The sequence below is a fragment of the Balaenoptera physalus genome, assembly GCF_965194825.1.
Source record: "Balaenoptera physalus genome assembly, chromosome: 14".
Classification (NCBI taxonomy): Eukaryota; Metazoa; Chordata; class Mammalia; order Artiodactyla; family Balaenopteridae; genus Balaenoptera; species Balaenoptera physalus.
In genome coordinates, this window is record NC_138893.1 from 74,677,929 (window position 1) to 74,702,121 (window position 24,193).

Here is a 24,193-nt window from a genome sequence, read left to right on the forward strand (position 1 = left end):
TATGCAAAAGACTTGTACATTTTATTGTATTTAAATTATACCTCAACAAACCACTGTCAATATTTAAGCAAAAAAAAAAAAAAAATAGCCTAGATTCTAGACAAGTGCTATGCAAAGTAGTCCGTCTACAAACTGTTAGGACCTATGACAAGATAAGGAGCTTGCACCAGACTGCATCAACACACTGCTTTCTTCAAAGAGAAAATCAGCTAAACTAAACAATGGATTTGAACTAAACTGTTAGTTGTGGACACAGCTGACTCACATTCTAGTGAAGGCTCCTAACCTCAACCTGGACCGGAATGAGCACTGTTGTAAAGAACAACCATAGTGGTGCTTGTGGGGAAGGACACAAGATTAGGAAATGTCTTTGGTGAGACAAAGGAGGCAATGGAGAGACAAAGGAAAATGAGAACAGACTAAAGTTCTTTTTGGGTAAGTTAGATATACTATTTTAGAAAAAGGAGAAAGAAGAAACAGAAAAAGTGAGATAATTTAAATAAAAATATAAGATTGTTAATTCCAAGTATATCAATAAATGCAAACATAAAGGACCAAACTCACCAGTTAAAAGCAAAAGACAGATTGTATTTTTTAAAAAATAATAACCTATTTGTTATATATCAAAAGAGCTGATAGTGAAAGGATAGAAAATATATAAATAAAACTGGTAAAATATACTAATTCTGAAAAAAAAGAGGCCTTAAGACAAAAAGCATATGAGGGTTAGAGAAGATCACTAAACAATGACTGGAAGTCCAATTCACCAAGGAAACAATTCTAAACAGGTACACATGTAACAAAATTAATTTAAAATAGAAAAAGCAAACAGTTGATAGAATTTTAGAGCATAAATGGTAAATCCACTATCACAGTAGATCTTAAACACTCTTTTCAAATTTTACCATCAATTCTCCATCCTTTCTCAGACTACCTTCCTCTTAGATCCGAAGAGAACACACAGACACCATTCCGTTCCAAAGCACAGAATGAACACTTTTGTAGTCTCCCATCCCATATACACAAGCCAAATGATCAAGGAGGAAATTCATGGATCTTAGAGACTAATGGTCAATTCAGATGTGTACTGAACTCTTCCAGAGGCTATTTCATCATTTATGTTACAAGAACAGTGAACTGTCTGAAAAATGTCAGGTACTAGGTGGCTGACTGCTGCCATCTACTGGACACAATGGTCATTTCAACTTCAATCATATTTGCTTTAAAAGTCCTAGTAAGAGAGCACATAAGGCCCTAAACTGTAATCTTTTCTGAACTTCCTTTATCTAACGAAATAAGAGATGCTGCCTCTAAATTAAGTACATGTCCTCTCCATGTCTGTGCAATTTAACAAGCCTCTGGTAACAACGTTTACTTTTTTCCAAGTCACAGGTTTATATGAATAAACCTGTGAAAATTACATCACCTGAAGTCTACCTGGAATTTAATATATCCACAAAGACTACCAATTTTCCCATACAACTACTGGAAAACTGATTTTATATACTCAGTAACTACAGGGAATAACTTTAATTACACCAACTATACTTTACTCACATGGCATATAATCCACATTACTTGCAATTTTTCTTAAAATATGCATGTATAAATATATGGTAGGTCCTCTAGTGCTCATCCATATCTGGTGCCCTTGCCTACCAGGCACACAAGAAAATTACACTTCCTGCCCACTCAGTACACAAGATTAGTACCGGTCAGTATGTTGTGAGTAAAAGTGCCATATGCCATCTGCAGGCCACAGCAGTAACTGCATGTGTGAGACCCTCTGGCAGTATCGGCATGTGTGAGATCCTTGTTACCAGAGTGACAAAGGGTCTCAAAAGGCCATGGTGAAGCCCCAAGATCAAAGCAGCTTAGAACACTGAAGACAGTTGCCCTAGAGAGTTGTCCAGACCTACAATAGACATTTTAAGAGTAAAAAATAAACTTTTATTGTGTTAAGTCACTGAGAGTTGGCACTGAGAATGTTACCTCAGAACAGCTTAGCCCAGGATTTCTCATCAGCAGCACTATTTACATCTTGGGCTGGATATATCGTTGTTGTGGGTGCTATCCTGTGCATTACAGGATGTTAAGCAGCATCCCAGTGTCTACCCATTAGTTGCCAGCAGCATCCCTCAATGTAACAACCAAAAATGTCTCCAGACATTGCCTTCCCCTCCCCTACTGAGAACCACTAGCCTAGCTTAACCTGAACAGTACAGTGTGTCCATATGAATATATGTGTGTGTATTTATTTACATACAGCTGACCTTTGAACAACATGGGGTTAGAGGTGCTGACCCTCCGCACAGTCGAAAATCCACGTTTAACTTACAATCGGCACTCTATATATACGCTGTTCCTCCATACCCGCATTTCTGCATCCGCAAATTCAACCAACCACAGACTGTGTAGTATTGTAGTATTTTTACTATTGAAAAAGATTCACATATAAGTGGACCCTCGTAGTTCGAACCCATGTTACTCAAGGGTCAACTATATTATGAATATGTGTGTATGAGAACATATTTAACTCGTGCTATATGATATAAATATATGCTTATGTATTAAGACCAGATGTTTTGTAGGCCCTTAAGAGATATGAATTCCCATTTCTCAAACTAGGAGAGTTAGTTCATAAACTTATTAAAAAATCCAATCAATATCTCAAGTCTCTCTATAGCAAAGTATAGCAAAGTAAACAAAATGTTCCAAAATGGTATATAAATCCATACATACTATGCTGTTCATCTCAGAGGACTCATAGCTCCCAACTGGGTGGACATTTCCAATGGGCTCCAAGCCCTCTTCATCCCACATGTACGTTCCATCAGAGCTATCAGATGGAGAGAGTTCAAATGAAGAACCAGCTCTGTAATCTGTATCTGGTGAAATCAAGTTGTTTCCAGAAGCATGTTTTGAACATTCACTCCTGTCTTCAACTGATTTTTTAGAAGAGAGGGAAAAAAAAGTTATTAATTCACAAAAATATAATTCTCAGGTTCAAAAAATATAAGCTTTAATAATTTGATATAGCAAAAAAGTTGGCAAAAAAGTATTCATAACTAGCATCTTCTAAATCTAAACAATAAAAAAATCAAGATGCAAAATCTTAAAAATAACCTACTGAAATATTTCCCAATAAAGAAAATTCATTGAGCCATCTTTCACTTCTGCAATATTTCTAGAAATGTACATAAAGCCTCATATTCTTTGAATATTTCCTAAGATATTTATTTTTAAGCACTGCCCAGGAAACTCTTTACTCTGTGTATATCATTTAACCTTGCAGTTGACTCCTTATAAGGAAATAACTTGCTCCAGCAGTCACTCCTAACTAGAAGACCCTCAGACAGTCAAGGGTTTATGCACATCTCCAGGGATGGCCTAGTCCCTCAACCAGACTACATGCCTATACCCAAACCCTCAGTTTGTTCCTTTTTCAGGCCAGATGGGCACAGAGATGTATTTTCTCCAGTATTTAGCACCAGGATTACCAAGTATAAGAAGAAATGTTTAACAGGTGCTATCTCACTCTTCTCAATTAAAAAAATAAAGCTCCTCTGAAAGTTTAACTATTAAGTCTACTAAGCAAGAAATCTAAGTCTTTCTTTAAAAAAATGAAAATTGCCTAGGATAAAAAAATTCATTAGATTGGACATAACCTATATTAGTCCATTTACCCTTTGGTACAGCTTTACTCTTAACAAATAGTAGTGATCTACTACCCTAAAGGAAGAGATGGTTTAAAACAGGCTGCCACTGATTGGAGGAAGCAGGGAAAAAAAATAATTTTGAAGCAAGCAGGAATAAGCCTGTGTGTGACAAAGAAGAGCAAAGGTAAAATACCATAAGGGAATGAATGTTTTTATGGATGTTGTTTTAGCATGAAAAATAGAACAAGGGACAAAAGTCACAAGGAAAGTAAATGTTGCCCCATTCCAATTTTGTCTAGGTCCATCCTTCCATGAAATTGTTAGTATCCTGGAATTAATCAGAAGATAATCCTAAGTGTAAATTCAGTTCTATTATCTAGGAGAAAGCAAAAAAAATTAAGGACATTAATATTTACCAGAGACACTTATATCTATCCACTCATCAGTTTTACTGAAGGATTTTTCATTTTCCTTGGGGGAATCAAATATATCCTTTGGTGGTACATTTTCACACTTTTCTTCTTTGAGAGAAATTTCCTCTGGAGTTACTCTAGTTCTGTTGGAATCTTCTATATCTATAAAATCATCACTGAAGTCTTCACTTAAATCATTCTTATCAGAAGATGACAGAGAAGACAATGAAATGTCATCCACATCATCACTCAGGTATCTAATTTTAGCATCATGCTTCATGGTCTGGTCATTTTCTGTTCTATAACTATCATTTTCAATTAGTTCTTGGTCCTTATCCTTAGCTCTGTCCTTAGCCACAAGTGCAGCATCTTCCTCTATACATGTGTCAGCCAGTGAATTTTTATTACCATCAACTGTGATAGTCCCAGAAAATGGAGGTCGGCCAGATTTCAGTAGAGAGGGATGAACCATCCTATAACCCAAAGTGGAAGTTACACCGGGGCCATTTGGTAAAGCCAACTTCTTTCCACCAGCAGCATAAGGCCTATTAAATCCATACCCTAAATGTTCATTCCCATTGAGTACTTCCGACTGCCGAGAATTTCTTGTTAGCATACTTGACCTCAGAGGCACTCTAATGGGTAGCTGTTGATTCTGATAAGGCTTTGTAAGATCTGCAGCTCTATTGAAGGAATGTGATCTGGTTATAGATGAAGGTGGAAGGAATGAATTCTGAATGGAATGTGAAAAACTCTGTGACCTAACCATTTTTTCACAAGCAAGAGATTTAATATTATCTAGGGATTGTGCTAAGCTTTCTCCAGAACTGCTTCTGGTGGCACAGGAGTTTGCTCTAGGCCTTTGTATGCTACCAGCTGATCGGTTTCCATAAAATCCATTCAACTGCGATTTTGGAGCACTGACTGAAGCATATGAAGTCCTTCCTAATAATGTGCCTTTGGTGAATTTACCCAAATTAGACGGTCCAGACAAAGACTTTTGGTTTAACTCTTCTGCAGATGACACAAACATAGTAGATGGCTTTGCTAACTTTGATGTGAGTAAAGAAATACTTTTCAAACCTCCCTTCATCCCATTTTTATCAAACATTCCTTGAGCAGGTGCATGTTTTTCAGGATCAATTTCTTTATCATGTGAACTCTGAGTACCGTTAGGCTCTTCAGGACTTTGTGCACTAAATTGGTATTTATTTGCCGTTCTCCAATTAAATGAATGGGACAATGAACAATCAGAGCCATTATTTTTGATGTAACTTTTGGCATTGCTACTCTTGGACGTTCCCAATAAATTAACAGGTTTTCCATTTGGAATTGGCTGCAGTGTACTTCTTACAGGTTTTGTTCCATACTTTGGCAACTTGGAACCCAAAAAAGTCTTGATTTGTGTTTTTTCTTCCATGAGCTATATGGTGCATTTGTTCTTAAAATTTGACAAAATCTGAGGAGACAAAAAAGCAGATTAAACATTTCTAAATAAGGATAATTACATGGATTATTACATAATATGAATGCATATTCTTAAATAATTAAATGCAGCAAAAACCAAAAGTTACCATAATTCCTACAGAACTCTTAATAAATACTGATTGCACTAATTAATAACTTTATGTTAGAAGAAAATAAACATTTTTGTAAACCCTTTTATTAACTTGGGCTATGGATGATGATAGCAAAATCCAGAAATAATAAAATTAGAATATCAAATTTGTATTAAAAAATAACACTTCTACAGCACATCTTCCAATTTCCAATCCAAATTATTTCTTCCATTTTGGGTAATATTATTTCCTTTAAAAATAAAAATGTGGCTTTGGTTTTATTTTTAAGTGCATTTGATCTTATAAAAACTGGAATACATTTTAAAACTTTCATTATTAAAGTTACGGGAAGGATGTGGATAAAGAATCCAACAGTACCAAAAAAATCCTTCTGGCATCAAGGGCTGAAATATCAGCTGTCATTTTAAGCAAATATCTCAAAAGAATTTCTATCCAGTAATATAAACATACATTACAGTTAGTGCCAGGGTGAGAAGTATAATGATTTAATAACATTGATTAGTCCATTAATCTCAACCTCTCAAATTTATTTTTTTTAATATTTAGTTATTTGGTTGCACCGGGTCTTAGTCACAGCAGGCGGGCTCCTTAGTTGTGGCATGCGAACTCTTAGCTGCAGCATGCATGCGGGATCTACTTCCCTGACCAGGGATCGAACCCGGGACCCCTGCATAGGGAGCGTGAAGTCTTATCCATTGCACCACCAGGGAAGTCCCTCAAATTATTTTAAAGGTAATAAAAAACAACAGAAAGGTTCAATGAACACAAAAGAGCATAAAAATAGAAAGTGTCCTCTATTTGAGTAACTTAAATTATAATATATCATCTGATGAGATTACAAAAATGAGATAAAAATATTAAAATGCCCTAACATTAACAAAAATATCATATGGTCACTATATGTTCACTGTGGTTATATAAAAATGTTGTAACACCACATACAAGAGCAAAATTCAAATAAAAGATAAACACATGCCTTAGGGTCACTGATTTTTTTTTTTTTAATTATGTACCTTAAGACATTGTCTTCAACTTGTTGGTTTTATTTTTTCAATTAAAAAAAATTGATTCCAAATCATTCCTGACATTAAGAATTAGAGAGCTTCTAGAGTACATATGTGTTATTAATCATCTCAAAAGTAAATATTTAGAAAATCATACAGACTTTTAAGTAAAGATAGTGGGGTGAAACAGAATTACAGAACTTCCTATCCCCAATATCTAATAAAAGAGACAGACTAGGGCTTCCCTGGTGGCACAGTGGTTGGGAATCTGCCTGCCAATGCACGGAACAAGGGTTCAAGCCTTGGTCCGGAAGTTCCCACGTGCCACGGAGCGGCGAAGCCCATGCGCCACAATTGCTGAGCCTGCGCTCTAGAGCCCGCGAGCCACAACTACGGAAGCCCCGTGCCTAGAGCCCGTGCTCCTCAACAAGAGAAGCCACCGCAATGAGAAGCCCGTGCACCGAAACAAAGAGTAGCCCCCGCTCGCCACAACTAGTGAAAGGCCGCGCGCAGACCCAAAGCAGCCAAAAATAAATAAATAAATAAATAAAAAGAGACAGACTATACATATGTGTGTGTGTGTGTCATTTTTCAGCCAAAAATCCACCAGCTACAGTCAAACAAGAAAATGATTAAACTAAAAATCTCTAAACTTTAAAAAGTAGTGGCCAGAAAAAGATTCTGCACAGTGTGATCTGGCTCCTAGCCTGATTACACTGCCTAGAAGCAATAATGAGAAAAATTGGTGAGTTAATAAAACTTGAAAATTTTAATATATAAATATTTTAATATTTTAATAAATATCCTCTGGTTTGGATAGAAAGACCTGATTTGGCATGCCCTAGAAAAGTCCAGGAGAACATCTTCAGCACAGAAGCTTTAAAACCTAAGCTGAGACAGGCAGAGTGGCCACCAGAACCTGTTGACTTCCAAGGCATTCTTCTGAGTTAAGGAAAGGGTCTGAAGCCCCTAGAAATGTACTACATCCTCGGCAGGATGGACTAAGGCCAGTACAGGACACTTAACAAAATCTAAGGAGACAGGAGAGCCTGGAGCCCCAGAAGAACTCTCCCCCCACCACCACCTTATATCCTTCAACTACAGAGAAGCAGACAGAGAATACAACACACTGCTCAAAAGATGTATTGAGGGGGTACCGTAAAAGGAGGAGACAAAGTCACAGCTAAGATGAGGATGGCATCAAGGAGAACTCACCCATGTTATATCAGGGCAGATACAAAGTCTTGACTTCGCTATACAAGTCTTTACCTAGCAAGATATAAAGAAAAGGCCATGCAACTGTATAAACAAGAGGGTGGAAGGAAGAGGAAAGAACAAAAGAAGAACCTAGTCTTAAAGAAAACATAACACAGGAAAATAAGGAAATCCCCAGTGAGTTCTTTGTAACAGAAAACAACCTAATAAGCACATACACTTAATAAATCAAAAGCTCAAAGATAAAAAGACAAAACAGGTGAATTGAAAAGAAAAGCTATGGAGCTAAGAAAATCAATTAAGAACAATGAATTTGAAAAAAAAGCAAGAAAAAGAACCAAACACTGAAAATCAAACTAATGGCAAGAAGAAAAATCATAAGATAACCTAAGTACTGAGGAGAAGAAAAGACAGAGATACCAAGGCAATCAGATAGAATAAGTAGGACAGAGACTAAACAGAAAGATAATTAGTATCCCTGAAGTAGAATAACTAAACAAATAGAAGAGAAAAAGCAGGTAGACATGATAGAAAATAGCCCTAAAATAAAGGTGAAGAAAATCTACAAAGGGAAAGGAAAAATACAATAAACCATAGATCCAAATATATATCTAAATTAAATTAATAAAACATCAAGGATAAAGAAATAATTCTCTGGGAATGCAGATTGAAAAAAATCATCTTGTAAAGAAAATTTTAAGACTTTTAAATAAGCAAAAAAGATCCTTTTGATGAAATGTTGCAGCTTCTAGGGATAATTTAATCCTACAGGAATTGTCATTGGACTATTTTACAACTCTGTAAAGATAGAGGTTAACATATAGAAAACTAATGGTAAAGCACACAATTCTTGTCTACAGACATGCAAATAAATTCTGCCCATTTCAGTTGACTTCTCTCCACCATGATGGAAGAAGCCAGCTTTGCAAATTCACTTCAATATTCCTGATCTGTAAATGTACGTGTCCTTTGCATTCTCCCTTGAACCAGCTATAACATATCTCTGACTCCCTCATTAATGATGAGATAAATAAAACCTTTAACACGTTCATTTGATATCTGAATAGGAGTCATGATTTAATTCTCTTCTAAAATCTATCCTTAGTAGTTTTGGAAATTCCACCAAAATACCCAGTGGATTCACCTGACACAGCTAGGTAACTTCTTTGTCAGAATAGTACACCTCACAGGCAGCTCAAGCCCAGACATTTCTTGTCTCCCAGAAGTGAACTAAGAACAGCAATAGAACTTTGTTAACTGTGCTTTCTATTTTAACTTTCCTCTCTTCTAATTTTGTTTTTGTTTTTAGTTTATTTATGGTCAGTAAGTTATTCTCTGTTGGTGATAACAATGATTCAGAATTTGATTTTATGGACTGTCATTCAGTGATCTCTGTAAACAAATCAATGGTTTATACAGATCTGTGTTGGGTGAGAGAAAAAGAAGACTCTGATTCATTAGTCACCTGTTCACTTATCTCTTTTGTTTACCTATCTTGAGCTCAAATCAATTAAGAATTTCATGCCAACCAGGAAGGAGAATAGCTCTTCGGTATCTGGAAAGGTCAGGGTTTGTGTTTGTTAACTCTGTAGCCATGGCTAAAATTGGAGAATTGGAAAAAGATAAGCTCTCTCAGTGTCTGTATGGCTATGCGTCTATTAATTCAAAAAAGTCTTTACCTCTCATTTTGAGTACATAATGCTTTCCTACCCTCAGAGGGTATTAATAAATTAGATTATAAAGTCTCTTAAAGCAGCTCTGTTCCGACTGGCTTATAGAGATAAATATGCACTATTTTTATAAATTGAATATTACCAAAATTCCCAGAAAATAAGCAAATTGATCTTCTAATATTTTAAATGTGTTATATTTTTTAAAAATTATTCTTACAGAAATTAACTCAGAAAGGTTTTAAGAACCAAGTTCATATAATTAAGGTAAATGGCAAACAAAAATAGTTTAATAAAATAGGTTTATCTTCTGCTTTTTTTAATCAATGTTAAGTATAATACAAGCATACATCTTTATTCCATTAGAGTAACTTTCTAAAACGTATATAGGCTTACTGATCAAATAAGCCAGTATTACTCACACACAATGTTTAAGACTATGAAAATGTAAAACTGTGTTTAAATTGAATGACTATTCTGACAAACTTTTCATTTCAACAGTAATTATGTTTCATAGTATGTCAGCTTACAAATAATTTCCAAGAACTTTAAGGTAACAAAAGCTTAGACTAATATTAAGCTGAATTAATTAGTGGATAATCACTGGTTTGCTAGATCATTTCTAAGTAAGAATATTAAAACTTTGGTTACTAAGCATAATTTCAAGTTTATATGCTTTTGCTTCTTGTTATTGTGTGCTACAGAAAGACTCTCTTTGGGACATGTAAATGAACATGTTTGTTTTTGCTACTTTGAGAAATTGTACACTAGATCCCATTTTTATAAAAGTAACATGCCAGATAGATAAATAAACAGACAGACAGAAGATATCACATAGAGATGTGCGTGCACCTATATATTTAAACACACAAACTGTTAATAGTGATTACCATTAGGGAAGTGAGAATTAGGTGAAAAGAAGACTTCTTTTCACCTTTAAATCGTTATTGTTTAAATACTTTAAATATGCCCATATTTTTGCCATTTAAAACATGTTAACTAAAAAACTGCATTTAAAAAATTTTAAAAATTTATTCAGTATCAAACAAGACTCTTAAACAGTTTAATCTTACCAAAAAATTATTTAAAGTTAAGTTTAATATTACGCAAAATAAAAGACATAAAAATAGAAGTTTGGATAAAATACAAAAAAGGATTTTTTTAGTCAAAAGACATTATTTTTTCATAAATTACCATTTCAATTTCTCCAGACTTCAACCTCAATTTAATGTTTCACTTATCAATTTTATCTTTAAAATTTTATTCTAAATTCACCATATCCATTCCACAATTCTAGTTCTTACCCTCATCTCTTTCTGCATTACTAAAAAGGCTTCCTACGTTATCAAGATTCCGACTCCACTTTTATTCAAACTGTCAAAACAGTTATTCTCTCAAAGCACAGATCTGATCATGTCATTCTATAGATTAAAAACCACGTGTGGCCCAGGAACAACAAAATAAAATCCAAAACCCACTGTACAGAGATCAAGCTTCTCTGTTTGCTTCTACCCTATCACTGCAGTACTATACATTCTAGCCAAGATACATTGTCTATCATTCCCCAAAATCCATCCTATATTTTGCACCTTCTATGCCTTTGCTAAAGTTGTAAAGACCACCTTGAAGATCCTACCCTCCAAGTCCAAAATCATTACACTCACAAACCTTTCCAGTTAAAATTAATTTTGCATCCTTCTCTATTCCCTTCACACCAATAATAGAGCTGAGCCTGTCTTATAATTGTGTGCATGTTTATTTGGCCCATAAGAAAGTATGAGAGCATAAACTGTGCCTGCCATAGGATCACAAATATGATAGATCCTCAACTTTTAAGTAAACTCATAATCTTAGTGCAAATTAATTTAATAAATAGTAAGCCAAGACTGAAAAGTAATTTCATTTTGTGGGCCTGTGACTGATTGGTAGTAGCGGCCTTGAGCAATACGTTGAGGACTCCAGGTTAAATCTAGACTCTGCAGTAAAGAATCTTGATCTAACAGCAATTATCTGCCACGAGCAGGAAAAGGGACAGCATATCCATGCCAGATGACTGCCATCCTCATTTTCTGATAATGACCTTTACCACAAAACATACTCCACACCTACAAATACTTTCAGGGTGACCGTAAGAAAACTGGTAATGATATTAGATATAAGGGTCATTCTGCAAATCATTAAATAACACACATTAAAGATTCTGTCCTCTGGTGAGTCATCTGTGAGTCAGAAAGGCTTTAACATTTCCCTGCCAGTCACAAGTAGACTGAGAACGGAACACTCTATTCTTTCACTTCTCTATGCTTCTACTTGACTGTCTGAAATGAGGGTAATATATGTTATCCCCCAAGAACATCTTAAGTATTAATAACTTAGAGGCACAAGATAAGCCCTCAAGAAAGACATACTGTTACTACAAAATGTTTAGGGTGCTATCACATGGGGGGGAGAAAAAAGATTAGAACCTGAATGTACTATTTCCTATCAAAATTATTTACTGATTCCTAAGTGCACAAATAACTGCAACATAATTGATATCAATCATCTTGGACTGTGGTCTTAAAACTAAGCTAATCTGACCGCTCAACTCTATAAAGTTTCCATATTTGCTTATGTTATGAATATCATCACTTCATTTGTTGACGAGCTACCTTCTGTCTTTAAATATCATGAAACTTTCTCCTATACTTATTTATAACTCTGAACTGAAATAAAACAGACATTGTGAATCTGCTTCATTTTAGTAGCTGTGCTGTCTTTGCTACACTTTACCTGATATGCAGTCGGTTAAGCAATTAAAAAATGCAGTCATAAGTCTGAAAAAGTACATGTTGACTACATCATCTAATGATATAATCTTCTCTGAAATACTTTAACATTGTCTGTGAGCTTTAGTTTAATGCTGAACTAAGAATAATACCTGGTACAGGGCCTGGAAATATCTGAGATTTTGAGTTACTTTCTGTAAGAATAATTTTTTTAAGTATAGCACATTTAAAGTATGGTAGTTCACATTTGAAAGAATTTTCAAAACTACTTATAATTTTTTTAAAAAAATTATAAATCAAAGTTTTTTGCTTTTAAAAGGAATCCACAATTGGATAAGAAGGGAAAAGAAGGAGCAAATATTACTGAGCACTTATGTAACAGGTAACATCCTTACCACTTTGTCCCTGTTAATTGTTTAATCTTCCTAATATTATAAGGTGGTAGATTTCATTCTATTTTAAACAGATAAACCAAGATTCAGAAAGGCTAAAACACTTGTCCAAAGTCACAAGTTCATAAATTACTTAAGAGAATTCAGGTTCAACTCTACCTGATTCCAGGATCCATGCAGACTGCCTTCCTGACAAAGGAATGAAATATTCTGAGAAGTTTACTGATAGCTAGGGACAACAGTGAAGGAAGGAACTGGATAGCTAAGGTTAGAGAAGCATGAAGACTGCAAAGAACCTAGGAATTGATTAAAGAAGTTTTTGCAAAGGAACAAGTAAGAGCTTTCTCTTTTTCAAATTCCTTTCATATCAATTACCTTATCATCTGAGGAACCACCCACTCATATTCTTTTTTTTTAGTTTTTCAAATAGCTTTTTAGAAGGTATGAAATGCATACATTTTAGGGATTTTACATAGGCATATATTCACTACTGAGTCCAAGAGCAGTTAACTGAACAACAATGCTGATGACTACATGCCCCTACCAGTCACTTCTTGAAACTTGCTTTCTCATTCAGATAACTACATTCAATTTAAAAAAAAAAATTTTTTTTCTTTTATCTTGTGTTACCCAACCATTTCCCTCATATCCTCTTCTCCCATGTTTTTTTCTGGCTGTCACCTATGTCAAGTTGATTCAAAGCTTTGATTATAGCAATTAAATAAGTAAAAATAACACCTTCAAAAGTAAAGGTTTAAAACAATACAACTTCATTCCAGATTCTTCATGGTTTTAAAGAGTGCACACCGAGCTCAACCCAAAAACCCCATTATTATTATTTTTTTTAATCAAGCTGACCTTTTTGTCCTCTAGCTACAATTTTTTACTCAGGCAGATGGGGATCAAAGCAACTTGTGAAAGTTAGTCTCAAAATGAATTTGTGGTTTAGGAACATTAAATGATGTTATTAAATGCAGATTCAAAGTATATTACTTCCTGAAACTTTAATTTAAGGAACAAAGAGAATACTAGCAGCTAAAGAAGAACTGGAAGCTCCCCTGGTCAACCACAAAAGCTCTCTCTCCAAATTTTATTATTTAGTTCAGGTAAAACTCAATAACTGCGTAGGGCATTCAAATGAATGTGGACTCCTATTTCTTGTCAACAAGCCAAGAAGCGTTCCTCAGACCACTCCAGGTTTATGTTCCCTTCACTGGAAACCAAGTTCTTTGAGAATACAAACTATGCCTTTCACTCTTCTGTTTCCTCACTGTGGCCCTAGGACATAGGCTCGCACATAATTGGCATTTTATAAATGCAGGTTGAAAGCAAGAAAAGCATATCCCTTAACAGTGATTTTCTGAGAATTTTGTTAGTTTTACCTCAAATCAACAATATAAGCATTTAGGGCTTCCCTGATGGCGCAGTGGTTGAGAATCCGCCTGCCAATGCAGGGGACACAGGTTTGAGCCCTGGTCCGGGAAGATCCCACATGCCACAGAGCAACTAAGCCCATGCACCACAACTACTGAGCCTGCGCTCTAGAGCCCGTGAGCCACAACTACTGAGCCCGCGTGCCTAGAACCCGTGCTCTGCAACAAGAGAAGCCACCGCAATGAGAAGCCCACGCACCACAATGAAGAGTAGCCCCCGCTCGCCGCAACTAGAGAAAACCCGCGTGCAGCAACGAAGACCCAATGCAGCCAAAAATAAATAAATTAAATAAATTTTTTAAAAAAGCAATATAAGCATTTATATGTATAAAGCATAACACAGCCTGACACAAGTACAAGCTTCTGTTTATAAACTCCTATTTTCCTAGGTAAAACAGGTACCCAAATTCATGATACTGATTTTTTTCCCACCCCTCCACAAACCACACTGGGTTATTAAATCCAATGAAAAAGCCAATCTCCTCCCTGGTAGCTTTCTTGCTTAAGAATTTATTCTAATTTGGAATCTCATTCCCTATTCATACCCATGGCACCTAACTCTTTAAGTTTTTTCCAAGAAACCTACAACTTTTGGCATAAAACATTATTTAAAAAAAAAAAATTACAAAAGAAATGGGACATGACACAATCTCAGTCTGATTGTGCTCTTTATATGTTCTTTGTGTGATTTAATTACAAAGTATTTTAGATAATTACTCTGCAACTTTTAATAGAACTAGGATACTCATATTTTACCATTTTTAAAAAGTAAAAATCCTTAAACTAGTTAACAGCATTTAATCAGTCACCAGAGTTATTGGCACTGAGAATCTTATTGATTTTGTAAAAATCAGAGTGATTAAAGTTAGGTACAATATTTGCATCTATAAGTTGATCATGATGTAAGGCATAAGGACCACTGAATATAAGAGCAATCTTATTGTGCTTAGGTCTATCACAATTCAACTTCTTCCTCTGCAGGGAAGCCCCACTTAATTCACTGCATACCTCCACCTCAGATTACTATAACATTTTTTTATTAAGCATCTATGAGCCAAGATCCTAAAAAATAAACAAGGTAGGATACAATGCCTGCCAGGAGAAGCTTATGATCTGGCAAAGGAAGGAATGTTTTCATCATGGTCATGACTTAGAATACATTAATTCAGTAATCAAACATGTATTGAAAGCCTTTTTGAAGACATTTATTGAAAGATTTATTACAAATCAGGCTCTGTGCTAGAGGATGTGGATACAACAGACACTCCAATACGGAGAAAAAGACATATAGACAAGAAAAGGGCAATGAAGTGCTATAATTGCTATAGGAGAGTATATGGGGTAGTACAAGAGGGCACAAAGAAGAAAGTGCTTAATGGGAGAAGGGGATTTCATAAATGGCTTCATAGAGGAAGCCAATGCTTGAGTTGGGTCCAAATGATGAATAGTAAATAATAATAAAGACAATGTGAGAAGCAATACAGCCTAAGTAAAGAGTATAAACAAAAGCACAGAACCAGCATGGCACATTCAGGAAACTGGTATTAATTAAATAAGGGTAGTGAACAGGGTTCAAAGAAATGCTGCAGGAAACAAGAGAAGTTCAATGGAAAAAATACAGCCTGCAAAAGGCCTTAAATGCCATACTAAGAAATCTGAACTTTACTACAGGCAGTAAGGAAGCCAAAGGGTTTTAAGCCAGAAAACAATGACCTGACCTGAATTTTGAAAACTGACTCTGATTTCAGTATGAAGGATGGACCAGAGGAAGAAAGGTAGATAGGTTAAGAGGTTTTAACATGAAAATGATGGCAAGGATTGTAGCAAAAAGGTTAGAGAAAAGATACAAATACAAAAGATATCAGCAATACTGAATCTTGAGAATTTCATCATAACAGTGGACACAAAATGAGAGCACAATATTTAATGAATAAATGGATGAATAATTGACTGACTGATTAGGTGTATGAGATGGAAATGGATAACTGATTGACTCATTAGATGTAGAGAGGAGAAAGGGTTCATGATTCCAGGCCTGACTGGACAGAGGGTGGTGCCTTTAATTGAGGGCAAACATTATGTCTGGGGAAAGAGATCGTGAACTTAGCATGTCAAGCTGACTTTGAGGTAACTTTGAGGTACCTACAGAGGGTGCAGGTGGGGGTGTTTACAAGCCATGTAAAGGAGTCTGAAATGCAAGGGAAAGATCTGAATGGGAGATGATTGGGGAACTGTCAGTACAAAGATAACAGTCAAATGTTCCACCAGAAACAGGTGAGGTCATCTGGGGAAGATGTAGAAAAAGGAAAGAAAGGCTAAGGACCAGGGGATCACAAACATTTAAGGAATGGACAGAAGGGGGAAAAAGCAACAAAGGCAGCTGAGAATGCACAATCCAAAAGGAAAGAAAAGAATTGGAAGAGAATTTGAAAATGATAACAGGCAGTAGTGTCAAATTCCACAGATAAGCAAAGAAAAACTAAAGACTGAAAAGAATGATCACCCTTGGTAGTTTGCAAATTTGGTCACCTTTGCCAGAGGAGTTTCAGGAGACAAGATGAGGCACAGAAAACTACAGAGAGTTCAAGAGTAAAAAAAAGGTAAAGAAATCGAGTCAGGAAACGTAACCCATTCTTTCAAAGACTAGAAAGAAAAAGGCAATAACTTGAGAGGATATAAAGGCAGTAGTTTTGGTTTTTTCTAATTTTGTGCTCTCTTTTCTAAGATGCAGAGAAAGAGCTAAAACAGAAGATTAAAAATAAGAAAATGGTGGGAACAATAGCTAGAGCAAGATACCACAGGATATAAGATGAAGATGGGCTTCCAGTCCCATAATGAGACCTGGAATGCTAGACAGGAAAACAAGGCAGACATTCTGATTTACAGCTGAGTCACGAAGAAGGTGGTAGCTTGACAGGCACATTGCTCAGGGCTCTAGCCCTGGGAACACTGGACACTACTGCAGGCTCCACTCACCCACCTTAGTCGGGACTGGCTAAACCTGCACGATGTGGGAATTGTGCTTGCAGCTGAACAGGGCTGTAGAAGACAGGGACTAGGTCTTATTAGATGTTATGAGCAAACTCAACCAGCAAGATTATTGAGAACGTGGGCAATACAAATAATTTCAAAAATATAAGTGTAATGAAAATGTCTGTAATATTTACTCAATAGCTTAATTAAAAGACTCATTTTTAAAATTCTCATCATCTAGCACAGAGCCTGGCACATAACAGACATCAGCACATACAAGTGAATGATGTTGTGGGACCGACTCAGGGCAATATCCCAAGAGACAGAACACCTGTGGAAGGCAGGCTCTGCAGTGTTTCCAATGACCTGGCTAGAAAGTCTCCTTCCTATGGGACCAGGAGGGTGGAAAAACCTAATTGTCCCTACTGAAAACAAAAGAGGACAACATGACTGTGAGGGGCCTTAATGATAACAGCTAATTTTTATCAAGAACAGTATATGTATGGCACTGTGCTGATCAGTTTATAAGAATTACCATATCTTAACCTCATTACAACACACAACAGGTACATTTATTCCCATTTCAGAGATGAAGAAACTCAGTTTTCTTCAGAAGTTAAGTAACTTGTCCAAGTTCACATAGATAATAAAGAACCAAGACTACTGAACCCAAGTCAGTAGCACTCAATATGATGGGTAGTGATAGTAGTGGTAGTAGTAGTAACAGCAGGAACAACAGCAGCTAACACTCTTATAGCTCTTACTATGTGTTAGGCAATGTTCTAAGGGTTTCATATTTATTAACCTTCACAACTACTTCATGAAGTAAATGTAATCATTTTACAAAGGAAGAAAGTAAACACAGAGGGGTTAGGTAGTTTTCCCAAGACCACACAGCTACTAAATGGTGGGGCCAGGATTCAAATTTAACCATAATTCTATATAGCCTCTCTCCAATTCATTTTCTCTAGGCTAAGATGCAATATACTGTGTTTTTCAAACTGCTGATCATGACATCAATGTATTGGTTTATGACAAGCAAGTTTTGTTGTAAATGAAAAGACTAGAATAGAATGGACTACTCCACTCTTTTCCCAATACCTTCTCTAGTGCTGGACGAGATGGCCAACATCCTGGGCGAACTGCAAGAAAAGCATATGTAACGGATGTGTTTGTTTAGTTTTGTAATGGATGGGGAAGGAATCAATCAAATTTAACAGTGAAAAATATTCAAAAACTTATTCATGGAGCACAAATCAGAAAATCTGTTTCTTCTTCTTTAAATGTAAAAGTTGTACAGAATAGATAAGAGAAAATGTTTAAGAATTATTCAAAGTAACAGTAAAGTCAATTTCAATGAAGCAAACCCAAAGAATAATCTATTTTTTTGAAGAAATCAACACTTCAGGGAAACAGAAGAATATGATGAAAAGGGTCAGGGATTGAAAATAGAAAGCTGAAAAAGATGCTCAATTTAACTCCAATAAGAGAAAAAAATGTAGCCACAGGGGGAGACAACAGTTACTAGAGCCTTCTGAAGAACTGAAAATAAATAATATTCAAATTGCAGTTTTTTTCAAGAATATCACAGTAAGAAAAAAATTCACTTTTTAACAATGAATTATAACATGGGTAGGAACTGTATCTTAAAATAACTCTTTATGCAAACATAGCTAAAGCCAAGAAAATGGAACAAGGAATGCAAATCAGACAACTACTGCAGCCAAAAAAAGAACGGAAGTCTCTTGTATGCTGAGTCAAAGATACTTCTTACCACCTAAAGGAATTAGAGGTGGCTAAGAAATCAACAAAAGGAAAATGAAAAGCAATTCTCTAAACAGGAAGATGACATAAGAACACTGGAAGTAGAACTGTCTGATTCAGATGATGCAGACAGAAGTTCTAAAAGCAGTTTGGGAAAGAAATCCTAAGTAAAAGGAGAGATACTGTCAGCTTCATCATTAAAAGGAAGTTATGGAACAAATAAGGAAAAACGAAGCTATAAAATGACAACTGGGAAATTTTTAGTGAGACAAGACGACAGATGAAGGAAGACATTTTTGCAAAGACGTAGCAGGTGAAGTTCAGGGAAATCTAAAACTTATTAGAGAACAAATAGAAGGCAAAGAGATGTTGGAAGAGTACACAAATACATGTAGGCATTGATTGTTTGAAGAAGAAAAACAGCAAGGGGAAATTCTGATTGATGTAACTGAGAAATCAAAATCAAAACTGTCTGAAGGTGAAAAATAATTATATTATTTGGGGTGAATTACAAAATAATACTGGAAAGGACCACTGTGAGAGAAAATGCCAGCAAAGGAGGACAGAAGATGCAGATAACCTCAAAAGGCTTTATCCGAACTGTATTATCAAGCCGTGGATGAAAGATTAAGGTAGATTAAAGACAGTAAAATGCTGACAGACTCAGTCTTTTCATGTGAAGTAAGTGATTCCATTTGTGTGTAGTAATGGTCTTACTTCTCAGACCAAAGAAACGAGGCATGTCACATTCAGTGGACTCAGAGTAATAAACTTGCCTGCAATGCTTTTTCAAACCTGAAACAGTACTATAAAATGTAATTATTTTATGTAAACATTTTTGCCTTTGTGTTTCGTATAAGGAAAACCAGTGTAGAACCTAAGACAGTTACAGTTTCAGCAGTTTTTATAATGTTCAGTTGGATTTTTAAAATTAATCTTGCAACATTTCACTGAGTCATTTTTATATTATATTTTGGAAACTAGATTTATTGTAGTAATATCCTAAAGCAGTTTTTCCCTACTTAATAATGAATCAATACCTTTGCTACATATACAGCAATAAGAATAGAAGAGAACAGAAAATATCAGAAGGCATCATGCATAGTGAAAGTACTTCATGACACTTTAGTTTCAGTTATGTGTATATATGTGCATGCAGCGTGTAAAATGTTCTGATTATAAGTTTTAAAATACACAAGGATAAAACATTTTATTGCAACATCTAAGAAACGTTTAAAATGTAAAGACCCTACCGACAAACTTTTGCATATATAAAAAAAACCCTGCACACTGGCTGCCACTCATCCATAAGACTGCTCCCCTCATTCTTCCCCTTTCCCCAGACCTGAGTAGACACTGTCGCCTGATGGCCAGTGTAAAGAATTGTATGTCTTTGGGGCCCTGTTCACACACCTCCTCTCCCTCACCCCACCTTCAAGATTTAGCCTCTTTAGCCTTAAAAGGAATGTGTGCACACAAGTCACCATTTTGTCTGTCTCCACTCTCATGAGTAATCCCATTCCATACAATCTCTTATTCTAGCACTATCCATAAAATTTTCTACAATAACTGAAATGTTCTATATCTGCCCTGTCCAATACAGTAGCCACTAACCACAAGTGGCTCTTGAGCCTTAGAATATGACTACGGTGACTAAGGAAATAAATTTTTATTTTTATTTACTTTTAACTCATTTAAATTTAAAAGCTACACATGGCTAGAGGCTACCATAATGGACAGCACAGTCTTATACACAAACTTAAAAACCAAGTATTTATCCATCTCTCCTTCTGTCTTTTCAAATTCTTGCCCAGTTACTACTTCAGAGAAAAAAAACAAAAAATCCTCTTGTTGGGACTTCCCTGGTGGCACAGTGGTTAAGAATCCACCTGCCAATGCGGGGGACACGGGTTAGAGCCCTGGTCCGGGAAGATCCCACATGCCGCGGAGCAACTAAGCCCGTGTGCCACAACTACTGAGCCTGCTCTCTAGAGCCCACGAGCCACAAGTACTGAAGCCCGCGCCGCCTAGAGCCCATGCTCCGCAACAAGAGAAGCCACCGCAGTGAGAAGCCTGCGCACCGCAATGAAGAGTAGCCCCCATTTGACACAACTAGAGAAAGCCCGCGTGCGGCAACGAAGACCCAATGCAACCAAAAAAAAAAAAAAAAGTCCTCTTGTTTATTTTCACTCCACTTATAAATCACAAAACGTGCCTGAGGAAGACAGATAAACCTTGAAAATTAGATAAACAGTTAAAAATGGCTTCTTATCATGAAAAATATTTTAAAGTAAAATTAGATATAATAAATAAAAGTGCTATTAACAATCTCTATATCCTTAAAAATGCCACTCTGTCATACAGTGTACTTTAAATTTAATAAACCAGAACTTTGGAATTGGGAAATTACAGATCATGTAGGAAATTGAGTCCAGAGAAGTTAAGAGAATTTCCATTCAGAGTCTGCTGACCACAGAGCCAGCTTTTCTAACACAGAAAAGAAACCTAGAAATTCTAGAAATTTCTAGAAATTCTTACCTAGAAATTCCTTCAGAATTCACTCAACCATTTACAGCAAATTACTAGATACAAAGAACAGTAACATAGAAATCCTACTCTCAAGCCCCTCATTCTTTTTAAATGTCCACCTATCTCCTTAATGTTCATCTCATAAAACTTGATTTTCTTCACATATCAATTAAAAAGCATAATTTCAGTCAATTTTATATTCTGGATTTAATTACTAATATCCAATTGTGTTACTGTCTATTATTTTGGGTTGACAAACATAAAATAATGGTTTTATGAGAAAATAGCTTTCCAAGTATTAAATAAACACCTTTAAGTTTAGAAATTACTATAATTCAATTCTAAAGACATTTCTCTGTAAAAACAAAGTATGGAGTTATTTTTAAGTTTGCTTTTAAATATGCTATAGTATATAAGTAAGCTTTTTCTCAGAAAAAAACTTTCTAAACTTTAGTTATAATTACCACTTAATTATTAGTTTTAATTGAAAATATTAAAATAGTAACCTATTTCAGGATAGTAGGAATTGTAGTATTGGCAGAAAACATTCAAATAATATACCAGCAGTCTAAGGTTTTGGTACCTTCAAGAAATAATTTAGACAGGAAAGAATACCCTAAACAATCCCTCAAGTCATTCAGTCTACTTCAGGTCTCTAAGCCAATTTGATACATTACTGCAGAAAAATTAAAATGTTTTTAAATCTCAAGGAAATAAATTTGGGGCCTTAGTTTAACTTTAGCAATTTTAGTTGATGAGCTCAAAAGGGTTAACAGTGTGACAAGGCCACACACAGGCAATCTTAGACTACACTAAAAGAAATGCACCACGTAAATCAGGAGTTAATGCAGATTACTGCAGTCTCACTTAAGGCTCGTTGGAATGACATTATGAGCAGTACATTTTCTCCTTTCTTATTAAACTATTACTATAAACTATTGCTAGTTTTTATTTAAAAACTTCTTCCTATAATCCACTACCCTAACACAACTGTTCTCATTACTTTATTTCCCTTCTCAATTACATCTACACACCAAAGTTGGCTATGATAAATATCTAGATGCAATACTCTACTTTTTAAATATCATTATTTTATAAATATTTCCCACATTTCTATAGTTATAGTTGTTATTTTAATGGCTACAATATATTACACTGAATTTGTATGCTATAAATTATTTTACCACAAATTACTGGACCAATTATGAACATCATTATCTTTCAATATACCACTTTTAGGGTTACCCTGGGGTACGGGTGAAGAACCATCTTACATGATGAAAAGCAAAGTATTTACAAATGTTTTAGCCTAGCAAGACCATGAGAATATATTATTATTGCTGTCAAGTAGCTTAAGGTGTCAAGAAGAGGCAGAACTAGGATCAATGGATGGAAATAACAGAAATGTATTTTCAGCCCAAAATAATGAAAACTTTTCAAACTGTCAGAATTTACTCAACAAGGTAATGGGCTACTACATAAAACACTAAGCTGTCCATCTCTGAAAGCATTCAAAAACAAGCTAGATAATCACTTGCCAGAGATAGTGCAGACTCATACTGGGTGGGCAGTAGAACTAGATAACCTCCCAGGTTTCCTTTTACTAGTGTATTCAAATATTTATTAATGACCTGCTATGATCCTAGCAATATGCTAGGTGCTAGGTATACAAAAGTTGACAGAACAGACATGACCCCTATGTTTTTGGCAATTACAGTCTAGTGTAGGAAACAGAGAAAAAGAAAAAAACAAAAACACACAAGTAAACGAATAATTATGAATCCTAAATCCTATGAAGGAAAACAATGAAATGCTATAGGAGAAAACAGCAGACTGGGCATCAAGGAAGCCATCTCAGAAGGATAATATCTAGGTTGTACCTAAGAGGAGCTAGCACTCTGGTGCAATGAAAAGCCACTGAAGGTTATAAGCAAGAGAGTGACACAATCTGATTTTCATTCCTAAAAGATTATTCCAGCTGTTATGTGGAGAATGAATTGGAAGGGAGAAAACATGGAAGCAGGGAAATCAGTTAAGAAGCTAGGTAGGGAGGAATCCAGATGAGAAATGATGGATAGGCAGGTTGAAGTAGATGGACAGAAAGGAATAAAGGAGTTCAAGGTGAATGGGGGAGATAGGAGCTATAGCACTTGATGATAGGTTAAATGCAACAACTAATGGTGCTGCCATTTTCTGAGATGCAAAGACTGGGGGAAAGACAGATATGGAATAAAAGGGGAATCTAACTTTTAAGTCTCCATGATGCTACCAAAAATCTCTCATGATTCATTCTTTGCTCTTTAAAAGGCAGTCTGTGGAAGTGGATTAATGCTATAAAAAAGACTTGGTCAATTTTTTAAAAATTGGATTACAAATGGTAGATTTAATTATTTTATCAATGTTAAATTCAGTGAAGTAGTTTGTACCATGGTTACATTTTTTTTTGAATTCTTGAATTTTATTTTATTTATTTTTTTATACAGCAGGTTCTTATTAGTCATCCATTTTATACACATCAGTATATATGTCAATCCCAATCTCCCAATTCATCACACCACCACCACCAGCCCCCCGCCGCTTTTCCCCCTTGGTGTCCATACGTTTGTTCTCTACATCTGTGTCTCAATTTCTGCCCTGCAAACCGGTTCATCTGTACCATTTTTCTAGGTTCAACATATATGCGTTAATATATGATATTTGTTTTTCTCTTTCTGACTTACTTCACTCTGTATGACAGACTCTAGATCCATCCACGTCTCAACAAATGACCCAATTTCGTTCCTTTTTATGGCT

At 35.5% G+C, this 24,193-nt stretch overlaps 1 protein-coding gene across 16 annotated transcripts in view; it reads right to left on the reverse strand.

Annotated features, from left to right (window-relative positions):
• Window positions 1-24,193, reverse strand: part of CCSER2 (coiled-coil serine rich protein 2) — a 149,492-nt gene that overhangs the window by 108,027 nt on the left and 17,272 nt on the right. For 14 of the 16 annotated variants that reach the window (XR_014253249.1, XM_082424193.1, XM_082424195.1 and 11 more), the window contains exons 2-3: window positions 4,076-5,531; window positions 2,743-2,945 (exon numbers count right to left, since the gene is read on the reverse strand). Coding sequence is in view for 15 of the 16 variants with exons in the window: in XM_082424193.1 (XP_082280319.1) it covers window positions 2,743-2,945; window positions 4,076-5,492 (1,620 nt within the window). In the remaining variant the exon portion in view is untranslated. Of the gene's footprint in view, window positions 1-2,742; window positions 2,946-4,075; window positions 5,532-7,871; window positions 7,926-18,208; window positions 18,250-24,193 lie in introns of all 16 variants that reach the window. The other 2 variants (XM_082424191.1, XM_082424190.1) reach the window with 2 other exon arrangements.